This window comes from Protopterus annectens, chromosome 7.part0 (assembly GCF_019279795.1).
Source record: "Protopterus annectens isolate FY-2018-M chromosome 7.part0, PAN1.0, whole genome shotgun sequence".
NCBI classification, from domain to species: domain Eukaryota; kingdom Metazoa; phylum Chordata; order Ceratodontiformes; family Protopteridae; genus Protopterus; species Protopterus annectens.
In genome coordinates this window covers 757,982,725-757,996,350 of record NC_056739.1, presented here as the reverse complement: position 1 = coordinate 757,996,350, position 13,626 = coordinate 757,982,725, and the positions used below count along the sequence as shown (strand labels likewise).

General features: G+C 37.8%; 1 protein-coding gene across 5 annotated transcripts in view; it reads right to left on the bottom strand.

Annotated features, from left to right (window-relative positions):
* Window positions 1-13,626, bottom strand: part of KCNAB3 (potassium voltage-gated channel subfamily A regulatory beta subunit 3) — a 1,202,467-nt gene that overhangs the window by 566,893 nt on the left and 621,948 nt on the right. For 4 of the 5 annotated variants that reach the window (XM_044077289.1, XM_044077288.1, XM_044077293.1 and 1 more), the window contains one exon: window positions 10,938-11,024. The exons of the other annotated variant lie outside the window; for it this stretch is intronic. In XM_044077289.1, coding sequence (XP_043933224.1) covers window positions 10,938-11,024 — 87 coding nt within the window. The remainder of the gene's footprint in view (window positions 1-10,937; window positions 11,025-13,626) is intronic. 5 annotated transcript variants of the gene reach the window in all.

Below are 13,626 nucleotides of genomic sequence, written 5' to 3'. Positions count from 1 at the left end.
AAAGGAGACACTTTTATATCCCTTCATTACAAACATTCCTCACAAATTAAAACAACTATCAGGTCTACTCAGTGCTTTAAGTGACCACCTTATCTTTCAGATCAGTATTTCCTACAGAAGCCCTCAACCTACTCTTTTAATTATTACATATAGTCCATTTCGTGAACAAAAAGAGATCCTACTACACTCATACTGTCAAAACATATTTTTTTTCCTACATGAAGCACCTGCCCTCACTATTGCACTAGATAATTTGATTTCACTGTTGAATCATGTAATTAAAAATGTTTATTATATAAAGAGTTAAAGGAAAAACAGATTCATGGCTCACCAAAGAAAGAAAGGACCAAGCTGAAAGGTCTGTCAGAAATGGACATCCTCTCTCATGCATACCAACTATAAATAACTTCAAAAATTACGATTTGAATGTAAAGCGGCCATAAAATAATGCAAAAGCTTCCAATCTAGGATAAAAGCAAATATTTATATTTTCCAACCTAAAATCTTTCTGGAAACTAACTAAAGAACTGGCATACTTTGAAAACCTTTCACAATAATGTGCTCTTCAACAAATATGACACCAAACTTCTGAAAGAAACTGCCGAGAGTATTTTCACAATCAACACTGCCTCTACAGTTTCCTTTGGCTATTATTTTTCCATTAATTTCCCATAATCCCTGACAACACTTATTACTCACAATTTTCAACTATATGCCTTTCATTCTACTTTCAATCATGTCCAAATGTCTTCCTTAACTTCTGAGAAAATAGACAACAAAAGCAACCCAAACTCAAAAGCATTACCTCTCTTACCTGTTCATTTAGCTGTTCCTTATGTCTCTAGTCTCCTGCCACATATGGTGAAATTGTCAGTAACAACAGCAATTGTCTCTTTTGATTTCATACACAGACTAATAGCCTTCATTCCTAAGGTCCTCATCCCCTACCACATGACAACATAGCCAAGTTTTATAACATTTTTATGATCAAATCTTAGAATATGTCTATATATCCAAGGAAATGAACCAGCAAGCATATGTTATCATCATACACTTGAAGGGTACCTTCAAAAGTGTCAATAATGATATCATTATAGAAAAACTCCAATCCCTTGGATTCAGTATACCTGCTCTTAACTGGTTTTCTAACAGTCTTAACAAAAGCGCATTCTCCACTACAAGCCCATACGCCCATACAACCCCTCAGTTACAGGGGCCATCAACTCTGGCATTCTACAAGGTTCTGTGCTGGGTTTTATCTTACTTCTTCAATTACCTCCTCAGTTATTACCCTCTATGAAGATGCTATTGTACTGCATAACCCATTCTAAACATCCCTACAGAACTACCTCCAATCGGACTTTAGTCTACTATGGGGCTGACTAACCAATGGCAAACTCTGCCTAAAATTCAACATAAAAGCAAGCCCGTTCTTTTGACCTAATATTATGCATATACACCAGTTACAGAAAAATCTGACCAAGTACGAGGCAGAAACTATCGGCAATAAAGTCTGATTACAACTGAAAGCCTCAGACACTATTTCAAATGACATGATTAAGTATGCCTGTGCTTCTGTTGCTAAGAATGTTCTCATCCCTGGACTAAAATACACTCTTAACTCTTACCAAATAACACATACTCTACAAACCACTATTAATGCCATCTCAAGAGACAGTCTCCTCTTCTTAAAAAATGACCATGTCTGTATTGTCCCCAAAAGAGATAACTGGATCCCAGCTACTGCTTCCACAGCTGTCCTCCTCTCATCGCTACCTTTTAAATTACAAAATCATGGATACTGTGCCATACTCAGAAGCAGACTTACTCTCTGCTCCTCCTCTTATGACCTTCCTGGCAAAACTTCCACGTCTTTTTCCTGCTAAAGACCATAGTTCCATAAAGTAAAAGGTAAAAAATGTTTTTCAGATGTATCTGGCTAACCAGATGCATATTTGTAAAAAAAAAAAAAAAAAAAAAAAAAGAAAGAAAGAAAACATTCTGTATTAATTTTAGAAGAAAATTACAAACTCATCTAAGCACACACCTATTTATTTATTTGCAGTTGGTTTACCAGGAAAGTCCATTGGGCCATTTGAACCCGTTTTCAATGGAGTCCTGGGGAGAAAAGCTCAATAGCACTCTAGGTTACAATAGTTTAAAGATTATATTTATACAAGGGTTGCAGTTTTGAGCAAGATATTTACAATTAATACAGCAAACATTGCAAATAATACACACTAGTGATGAGGTTGGAGTTAAAACTGACTGGCAATGGAACATTGCATTGTACAGCTGAGAGGCATTTCTTCTTAGGAACATACAGTTCATAGTTACAGTCCGATTCATTGTTTACAAATCGCATATAAATAGTAACAGTCTGATGCATTATTTACAACTAACATATAAGTACTGGAATATAAGTATATGGAGAGATGACAGAAGGAGAAAGTTTTTGATGAGAATAAGATTGAAAGAGAACAGAGAAAGAGAGAGAAGGAATCTAAGGCATAGAATGAAGGGAACAGGAGTTTGATATCATTTGTTATGTGGGGAGAGAGCAGGAGCAATCCCATTGGGATATTAGGTGTGAGTGAAGAGATTTTCTGAAAGAGTAATGGTTAGAAGTGGTACGAATGGAAGGTGGTAGGGAGTTCCAGAGACGTGCTAAACCATAAGATAGAAGATCTTTGCCTGGTGGACGGGATGGTTTGTACAGTTCTATTATATTTTGATTATTGGACCTTAGTACTCGATCAGGAAGGTACATCTTAAAGGTAGAAGAGAGGGAAGGACAGAGGGTGGGGTTAAAAATGAGCTTATGTGCAAGAGTTAGTTGTGTATAGATGAGCTGATTTGGTAGTTCTAGCCATTTTAGTTTTTGGAGAGAAGGGCAGTGATGGAAGGATGACTTATGCCTGGTAGCAAATTTGGCAATTTTGTTATAGCAGGAGGAAAGTTAAGATTTAAGAGAGGATTGTAGGTTAGTGAGAAGAGGAGTTCCGTAGAGAAGGGAGGGGATAAGAAAGGAAGTAGAGAGAGTTACATTAGTGGCAGAGGTAAGGTAATGATTTTGTTGGTAGAGCATGCCTAGTTTTTGATGGGTCTTTTTGATGTTTAGTTGTAAGTGGGAATGGAATTTAAGCTGGTTGTCAATTTGGACCCCAAGTAATTTGGTCTCTGATACCAGTTCCAGAGGTATATTGTTTTGGCTAGTGATAGTGAAGGAGTTAAAGTTGAATGAGGTAGTTTTAGAGGGAGTAAATACTATTAGTTTGGTTTTAGAGGCATTTAATACAAGGTGGTTTCATTTCATCCATTGCTCAGTGGTTGAAAAAGCTTCTTGAGTAAGTTTTAGGAGTACAGGGGTAGATGTGGCCGAGCAGATGATAGTTGAATCATCTGCATATTGGATGATATTTGAGAAAGGAATAGAGTTCTGGAAGTCATTTATAAATGTATTGAAAAGAAGAGGACCTAATATGGATGCTTGGGGGACTCCGGTTGGGATATTAAGAAATGAGGAGGTGGCCTTTTTCCATTTTACTGCTTGATATCGGTTAGATAAGTAGCTGGAGAACCAATTCAAGGAAGAAGGGGATAGGTTAAGTTTAGAGAGTTTAGTTAAAAGCAGGCTATGAGAGATAGTATCGAAGGCTTTAGAAAGGTCAAGTAGTAGGGTGGAAACAATAAGGCCAGAATCCCGGGCTTTATTAATAGTTTCAAGGAAGGAGAGAAGGGCAGTCATAGTACTGTGACATGGCCTGAATCCATGTTGTGTGGGTGTTAGAAGCTGATTATCTAAGAGGTGTGGAAGGAGGTGTTGTTGTATGCATTTTTCTAAGAGTTTAGAGATAGGAGACAAGATAGCAATGGGATGGAAGTTGGTAACATTATTATTGTTGCCTCCTTTATGTAATGGTATAATGAAGGCCTTTTTCCAAATTTGGGGTACTATGCATTCCTGGATTGAACGGTTAATTAGAATGCTAATGGGGTAGGTGACTGCTTCAGTGGCTAGACTGAGAAAATAAGCAGGGATATTATCTGGAGCATTGGAGCACCGCTTCAATTTCTGGAAAAGTTTTTTTATAGTAAAAGTGGGAATTGGTTTTAAAGAGAAGGGAGGACACTGGGAAGAGTGGGAAGTAGGGGAAGGAGATGGAGAGGGGTGAGTGATAGTAGAAGAAGCGGTGAAGGATTGAGAGTTAGTGGAGGAGAGTGAAGGAGTGATGGAAGAACAGGGAAGAGTAATGGTAGAGGAGGGAGGAGGTGATGTGGAGATTGTGGTGGTATTAGAGAAAGATGAAGTAAGTTTAGAGATAGAGTTAATGAAAAAAGTGTTAAATTGGGTTGCTAAGTCAGTGTCAGTAGCATTTGGGTCAGGGGAGGGGGTGTCTAGTTTGCCGGGGTTAAGGAGAGTGGAGATACCTTTCCAGAATTTCTGAGGGTTAGTTTTGTTGTTGTTTTGTAATGTGGAGAAAAAGTTTTGTCGGTCGGAAATGATGAGTCTTTTTACTTTATTTCGAAGTGTTTTGTATTCAAGAAGGGTGAGGGGGACCTATTTTTTAGGTTATGAGCCCAGGCTTTATCTCTTTGCCTCATAATAGTTAGTGTATTTTTAGTAAGCCAAGCGGCTGTTTTAGTTTTTATTCTCTTTGTCCTTATGGGAGCATGGTAGTCTAGAATTTTTAGGAATGAGGTGTTAAAGTGAGCAACTGCGTTGTTGAGAGGTAATGTTTTTAGACAGTTCCAGTTTATAGCTTTTAGGGAGTTAGTGAAGGATGTTGTGTTACAGTTTTTTTGGTTACGTATGGTAATATAGTTGTGGGAACGATGTAAGGATAAACGGAGTCGGTATGTAAAGATGGGAAGATGGTCACTAAGAGGATCCCGAAGAGTACCCCTGTCAGAGAAGTATTGAGGATGTGAGACTAGAATCCAGTCCAAAACACTGCCACTGGAGAGGTTTTTTGAGGGATGTGTTATAGAGTTAATTAGTTGTGAAAAGTTGTAGAGGTTGATGTTAAGTGGGTTTGTAGGAGATTGAATGGAAGCCCAGTTAATATTCACATTTCCTAGGATTATTGTTTCATTACTGATGTTGGTGGTGAGCCAAGAGAGGATGTGTTCAAGAGTAGAAATATTATCCCCTGGGGGGATGTAGAGGGAAGCTATACATATGCGCTTATGTTTGTTAATTTGAAGTATTGCAAGGAGTAGTTCGGCATTATTAAAGAGTGGGGTAGGCTTATTATAGGGAGTGACTGATAAGGAGGATGAGTATATGAGTGCTACTCCTCCCCCTTTTTTGTGGGATCTATCTTTTCTAATGACAGAGTAATTTGGTGGTATAATTTCAGAGTCTTTTATGTGGGGTTTTAGCCAAGTTTCTGAGATGGATAGGATGTCAGGTTTATTATGATTTATCCAGGCATGGAGGTTTGGGATTTTATTAACTATGCTCTGAGAATTTAAAGAAGTAAGGAATATGGACTTGTCTGTGGTGGATGAGTTGGATGGACCAGGGTTGGGATGGATGTCACTTGATAGTAGACTGCAGATCAGATACGAGATTGAGTTAGAGAGGTAATGGCACAGTTTGGAGTGTATGTTGGATTCAGGTGAAATTATTAAGGGTTTGTTAGTTATTAGTGGGGCAGGAGTTTTATATGAGGTAATAAGTTTGTAGGGAAAAAGTAGGATGTTTGTTATAGGATAAAGGTGTGGGGGGGATTGGGGTCCAAGAATGTGGGGGAGAGAAGGAAAGATGGTTAGTTACATGGAAGGAATGTTGATGGTATGGAGTGTGGGGCTGGGTGAGGTAGTGAAGGTAGGATAGGTTGAGAAGTAAAAGTAGTAGATAGGAGATTTGTGAGTGTTTAGATAACATGGTGGAATAGGCTATTTAGAGGTACTATTTTTGTGTAGTGTTGGTAGTTACAAGAGAGGGATATATAAAGAGTAGCTAGTAAGTTCATAAAGGAGGGGGAGGGGTGAACAGTAAGTGAGGGATTAATGTGGGTATGCTGGGGAGTGGTTATGGAGAGGATGATAAGGCCTAATTGGATAGGTGGGATCAGATAGATGAGGAGGGCTGGAAAATTTGAGCGGGAAAAAGGGAGTGGGCGTTACTAGTGAGGAGGAGACTGATTGGTATCTGCATAATATATTATAGATTGAGTTTAATAATAAAAATTGACCCCATATTAATTCTGGCCTCAGCCACCAAGAGGTTAGTAAAACACTAGTGGAAACACACAGTTAATTTCAATCTATTTCATTTCTGTTTTATCATTTGTAATCCATGTTCACCTTGTACTTGAACAGCTTACAATTTATAAGAAATAATGCATCTTTTCATTTATATTTATTTAGTTTTTACATCTTATTGTTTATATATTCTTCTTCTGATTTGATTATTTAATAATACATTCTTTTATTTACTCATACTGTACTTTTTGTCTTAATATTTGATTGCTCTTTATACTCTCATTGTTCCAGGGTCATGACTGAAAAGGATCCTAGGACCAGTGCTTTCCCCGTTAACAAATTAATAAATAAAAAAAATGTCCTAAAATGTATTCTGTGTAGAAGTTCTATACTGGAATCAGACCACATCATGACAACACACACATGCAATAAAACAATACTAAAAAAGTGCTGCATATACCAACATACATGACAAAGCTGGGTACCATAAAAACTGAGCTTGAAAATGTAACGTTCTAGGAACTAACTGAAATTATTAACAGGCCAACTTTATATATATATATATATATATATATATATATATATATATATATATATATATATATATAGGAACAGATAGTTCCAATAGTAGTAGGAGCAATGGGTCTTATAAAAAAGAATCTACAATTGTATTTACATATGTTACCAGTACATGTTACTCCATATGAATTGCAGAAGGAGTCATTACTGGGCACATTACGGGCGCTGCAAAGTGCACTTTTGGCTGACATCAAGGATTGAAACATAATAATTTCATGAACTTTAATCATACTTTGGCTTAGGAATGATGTCCATTCCCGTCATGGTATTAGAAACCCAGAAGACTTAGAGAAATTAAAAAGATTGATACCACTTAAATACGTTCCTGATTTGAGCCATTAATTGTATGGGAGCTTGCTTCCTACAGCAACCTGCTAATCCTCTCCTGTGGAATGCTAAGCAGCAGGACTGAGCTCTGACACTACAACCTCTACCTGGTGCACTGAACTCTGCCACCAGCTAATCTTACTGTTGGCACTGGTAAAACACGGACCACACTGACAGTGGCACACAAGACTGCAGTTACAGGGGCAAAGGCAAATATCTTGCAACAAAAAATTGAAGCAATATCCAGGAACGATGTTGAGAAAACATCATGTTTATCTTTTATTCTCTTTTTTCTTTCATATGTTGCTGCCCTCTGTAAACAAGGTACTTAAGAGAGGCAGACACAAAAGACATATAATAATCCATGTATGAAAGTCACACAAAAACAGGATAGACAAAGAGAGTAACAAAGCACCACACACACACACACACACACACACACACACACACACACACCCCTTGTACTTAGCAGTTGAGTGGTTGTATACATAAGCAAATGTAAAGGAACTAGCAATATAAATTCTTCCTAAGAAGCTGTACACCAAAGAAACTCTTAGCCAAGAAACCATGTTGGTTAGTAGAAAGTAAAGCTTGTTGAGAGATATAGCAGGAGAGCTGGTTGTAGGTGAGCTTTTTGAAGAATTTCCCCTAGAGTTGAAATAATGGTAATAGGCCTAAGTTCAGCACAGAAGGTGGCAGTTTTTGAATAGGTTTTATAATGGCATTTTTAAAATTTTATGGAATATATTGTGATAGAAATAAAGGCAGTAGGCTTTAAAATGAAAGAGTGTGAGCATGCTTGCAAGGCAGCTAAGGTTAAATGAGAAAACAACAGATGAGTTTGAGGTTAGATATGAAAGTTGAGGGACTTGAGGAAAATCATCTGGAGAAATAGATGCAGAATGAGATGCACAAGAGATGACTGTAAATTAGGAATTCTCTTTCCTTTAATTCCATTCACTTGTAACCAGAATACTTTTTAGTTAGATTATATCCATTGCTGAATTTCCCACTTAACATTTAAATCTCTGAACTTATTGGCCATGCATATCTGCAAAGTATACCTGTAGGAATATGCAATCTTCATTGTGTTATTATATACATATTTACATATTGATGTACATACTCCAGGGGCATGGGATGTGACCACATGCAAGTTTTCTTTGATGTGCATTCATATAAACTAGAATGTAAATCATTTCAGAAGTCATGTTCCAAAATTCACATATGCACACATTGTTACATATTTATAGACAGTCATCAGCTGCAGTTATTGTTAACAATTATACATCTATACTGTGTTATTCATATATATATATATATATATATATATATATATATATATATATATATATACAGGGAAGAATAGGAGGACTATGGCTGACCAAGTTCGCAGACGACTGCAAACTGAGGCCATAGTTGACTCTCCAGCTGATACAGACATCCTCCAGAAGGGTCTCACCGAGACAAATACCTGGTGTCAAAATCATGGCTAAATGCCAAAAAGTGCATAGTCCTCCCCTTTGGAAAAAACAAAGTGCCCGTGAACTGCCACATACATGGTAGTCCCCTAAATACAGAAAATGTAATAAGGGATCTGAGGACCCAAGTAGATAGCAATCTCTCCTTTGATAATCATATTGCCAAGGTGGTTAGAAAATCCTTCTATGTGGCCCACCTAATCACAAAAGTGTTTGCATCTAGAACAAAACAGGTTATTGTGCCCTTCTGCTCATCACTCATCAGACCCATCATAGAGTACAACGCCCCATTTGGGATGTACCTTACAAGACACCTGCAACAGCTGGAAAGACCACAGAAGTACCTCACCAAGTGGATTACTGGCCTCAAACATATGCCCTATGCAGCAAAACTGAAGAAACTACAGCTGTACTCAGTTGCATACCGCTTACTAAGAGGTGATCTCTGCCTGACATACAAGGCCATGTCCAACCCAGAATTGACAGACATGCTCCCCCTAAAAAAAAAAAAAAAAATCCCCAAGAGCCACACGCTCTAGGGATCTAAACCTCACCACAACGATAAATAGGACGTGCTGAAGGGATAGATTCCTGTCCCAGAGACTCCCCATGCTTTGGAACAGGATTCCAATCTACATTAGGCAGGGCCCCTCACTAACACTCTTCAAGAGAAACCTTGACGAGTGGATGGGAAACAGAAAATGTACCCCGGAGATCACTGCAGTGGCTCTGCTGGACAGAGGCACAGGGAACTAATGGCTCTGCTGGACTGAGGCACAGGGAACAAATCTACGGGGGCAGCAAAAGCCAATATTCATGCAAAGATGTTAATACTTTTAACCAGAAGTTAGGTACTGCATCTGGGCCTGGGGTTTTCCAATTAGAGACTTTTCTTAACTTTGTTTCAATCTCTCAGGTCGTTACTTCATCTCATTTCATATCCTGTACCTTTAAACTTCATAGTCTTTCTTTTACTTCTTCTATCCATTTAGCATCTTTGTTGTGTTCCACAGGATCTTCATAAATATTTCTCCAAAATATATCTATTTTTTCTTTTTTTGGTGGTCTTTCAATTCTTTTTACCTTGTTTCCCAATTCTGTATAAAACGTTTTTGGGTCATCATCAATAAATTTCTTATTTTGTACTTTTCCTTTATATTTACATATACAATGGTACAACGAGGGATTAGACATGCCCTTTAAAATTACATGTGCTACAAAGTTTGCTTTTCTAAGAGACAGTAGAGACACATTAGTCAACATTTAACTGGCCATCTGCCACTCTCCCTTGATCTTTAATTATAGTGTTATTTTTAACTTTTGAGATACTTCAGTATTAGCATAATTACAATTCTCTCTCTAATTTAAAGTTTTATTCTACTAAACCACAGTTTTTAGGCATCTTTCTAAAGCTTCAGCGCTTTCACTTTTAGGTTGCACACATGTAGAAGCATGTCCTTTCATGCATTCTACTTCTTTTTGGCACAAAATGCTCATTGAGCTTACTAATTACTGACTCTGGCCCTCTGAGAATGAAACTGAACAGCATACTGACTACTCTTTCTTTCCCATGGCATACAATAAAGTGTTTACCTGAATTTCTTCTGTTACTTTATCTGTGTTGGCTGCTGTTCTAAATTGTGCAGATCTCTGCCTCTGTGCTAACCAAGCAAATAGCTTTGACTAAAATTCAGTTTCCTATGGTTAAATGGTAGAATACTGGCAAATTAACCACTTTGCAAAGTAAAACTATTGATTATTGGTAAAAATGACTTGCTCTGATGACTGTGAACACTACACAACTCACTGGTAACTTTTCCATAGTTAGGATGGCATTTTCAGTTTTATTTTCTGAAGAATATCCTGGTTCTTATACCATGTAACAATGTACACAAATGGTTGCCCAGTTATGTAGGCAGGCAGTGTTAATAATGTCAAGATACACCAGCATTTATATTAAAATATCAACTTTAATATTATCCAAGATGGTGGCCGAGCAAGGATGTTAACATTTCACTCATCCTGAACACATTAGTTGGTGGCAAACTAGACTCAGTGCATTATGGGTAGTGTGATTCTTAAAACAGTAATGTTATATATTCTTGCTAAGGTAACAATATTCTCATACTTCACAATATATACTGGTACATGGCAGCTGTATACATATATAGGAAATGATTAATTGCATTTCATAATGTGTACACATAGTTCAGTACAAGTGGGAGTATCTTTATATCCATGGCTGTGCAGGTATGTTGTGCCATTGAGCATGTTTTTAGACAAGTGCACATGTCTTTATGTTCTTTCACTAAGAAGTGCCTACAGGTTGTCTTGTACCTTCCATGGGACTGTTGGCATCTGTTCTGTTTGCAAAGATGATGTCCACATAATCCAACTGGAGCCGCTCGAGTGAACCTTTCAACCCTATACAATACAGAAAGGAATCAGCATTCAGAACACGTACTTTATGCCTATGGTAAACTACATCTTAACAAGAAAAAGAAGTAATTATTAATATTTTTTGATTAATTTTTTTTCCCCTTTGTTAACCAGATCTGCCCAGTATTTATAAGACTTATTCAGGGATGACCCAAAATCTTCTGTGGTTAAGTCACTTGCTCAGAATCAAAGATTTGGCAAATGGAGGCTGACAGATTCAAACAGCACAATGAAGCCTTTGTAGCACCTCTTGGCTTTAATCTGGCTGCCTTGTGTTTTCTCAGTTTCTGCAATTTATATTTACTTTTATTGTAGTAAACAATTATGTTTTTGTATATGATTTACAATTGTATGTACTGGCAATGTTCTCTTCAAGCCAATCATTTACTTTATACCATTTTTAAATAACTGTCTTATGTCTTTGTACCTCTTTCTGTTGAGTCATGTATACCTGCCATTTGATGTTTCTTACATAATTGTCTCAGACTATGCAAAAGGTCCTGCCCCAATCTACATACTAGGTTAGTAAATGAATAAATAAATAAACTAATAAATAAATAAATAAAAACTCACAAACATATATACATACATATACCCTCACACACACACACACACACACACACACACATACAAACACATATATAGATACACATACAAACACATAAACATATACACATGCACATACATATACGCAATCATTCATTCTTGTTCAGTGAAAACACAGTGATAGCTCAAAACAACTGTGTGCTGTTTTGGAATCTTCTCCTTTCCCCAGTATTGTGCATTCATGGAGACAGTATATATAGGTTCATGGGGGGTGCAAAGTGTGTTCACACAGTGCAAAAACATGTTTTCATTGCTGTGTTACCATCAGTTGTGATCAATTACCAAGCTTATATAGTGGAAGCCCTAAAACATTTAGGACAAACTGCCATACCCTAATTCCTCAGAAGTATTTTATCCACTGGTTGTCCATATTTTCTAAATGTAAAGACAAGCAGCAAACTTTGAAGTATTACAGTACTAGCAACCCTCCATCACAATCATTATTACAAGTCAGCATATATGATCACTAAACCAAGGCTCACCACAATACTGCAGTATTGTCCGTTAAGAGTCCTTACCATATGGCAATATATTTTCCTTTCTCCATGCTTCACTGCATTACATTTAACGGAATAATGAGAAAATAACCATATCTAGTCTGTACCTTATGTGCACTGACCATTCTACCTTTCCTCTATCCTTAACGTCTATCCCATGCCCTTTTGAAGGACCATTGATTTCCTCCCCACTGCCCGTTCTAGTAATCCTTTCGATGAGTCTACCATCCTCTCTGTGAAAAAATACTTTTAACATCAAGGGGAGTTGTAAATCTTTGCAATCTAGTACCTGTGCCCCTCCCTTTCTCCTCTGTCCTTCCTATTTAGAATGACCCCTTCATATCTTCTTGACATGATCTTTTGCACCAGTATCATGTTCACCTTTGCCCTTCCTGTTCAGAATCTCCCCTTTACATCTCCTTGACATTACTGTGTGCACCAGTATAATGACCCTCTCTGTCCTTCCTGTTCAGAATCAGCCCTTTACATTTCACTGATCTGATGTTGTGCACATACAAGAGTGGCCAACATGCAACTTAGGTAGACTTCCTCATAATAAGCAAAGAGCACTGGGGTAGGATCAGCGATTACAAAGTCCTCTCCAATGAAACAGTCAGCCCACAACATAAACCACTGGTTGCCACAGTCAGCTGCAAGCAGTGACAAGAGAAGGTGCTAAGGTCAACAGAGACCAGGCTGAAGACCTGGAACTTTACTGGAGAGAAAGTACAACAGTTCAAGGAATTACTCAGGGCTACAGCACCTCAAGAAGAAGAGGAAAGACGTGGAGTTGAAGAAGAATGGCATTGTCTTAAAACAGTATGTGTTAGGACTACAGAACATACATGTGGCCATTTAAATAAAGTACATACGGAAAGTTGGTGGTGGAATTCAGAAGTCCAGGAAGTCATCAAAAGAAAGTAAGAGTGCAGGAAAATGTGGGAGATAGAAAAGACAGACCAGGCTAGGAAAGAATACTAGTTGGCTAAGACAGGTGCTGCAAAAGCAAAGTACAAGGCATAATAGGCACTGCACCAGCTTCTGGAAAGTAAATCAGCTCAGTAGATGGCACAAAGAAACTATATCAGGTTGCAAGGCAAAGACAAAAAGATAAAGAAGTTAGTCAGACACCCCTCATAAGGGATGCCAGCAGCAACCTGCTCACCAGTCCACAGGACATCAAAGGCAGATGGAAGAAGTACTTCCAGCAGCTTCTGAATAAAAAAAAAAAAAACAGAAACTATACTGCCCCAGACACAGCCAATGATGAAAGAAGAGGAGGAGCCCACTACAGAAGTAAGAACAGCACTAAGGAAACTGAAGTCATGGAAAGCAGCAAGGTCAGATAAGGTCACGACAGACATGATAAAAATATTAGGTGAGATAGGGAAAAAATGGCTTCTAAGGGTACTCCTAGCAGTATGAAGAGAAAGGTGTGTATCCCAGATGACTGGAGAATAAGCTTACTAGTGCCAGTGTGGAAA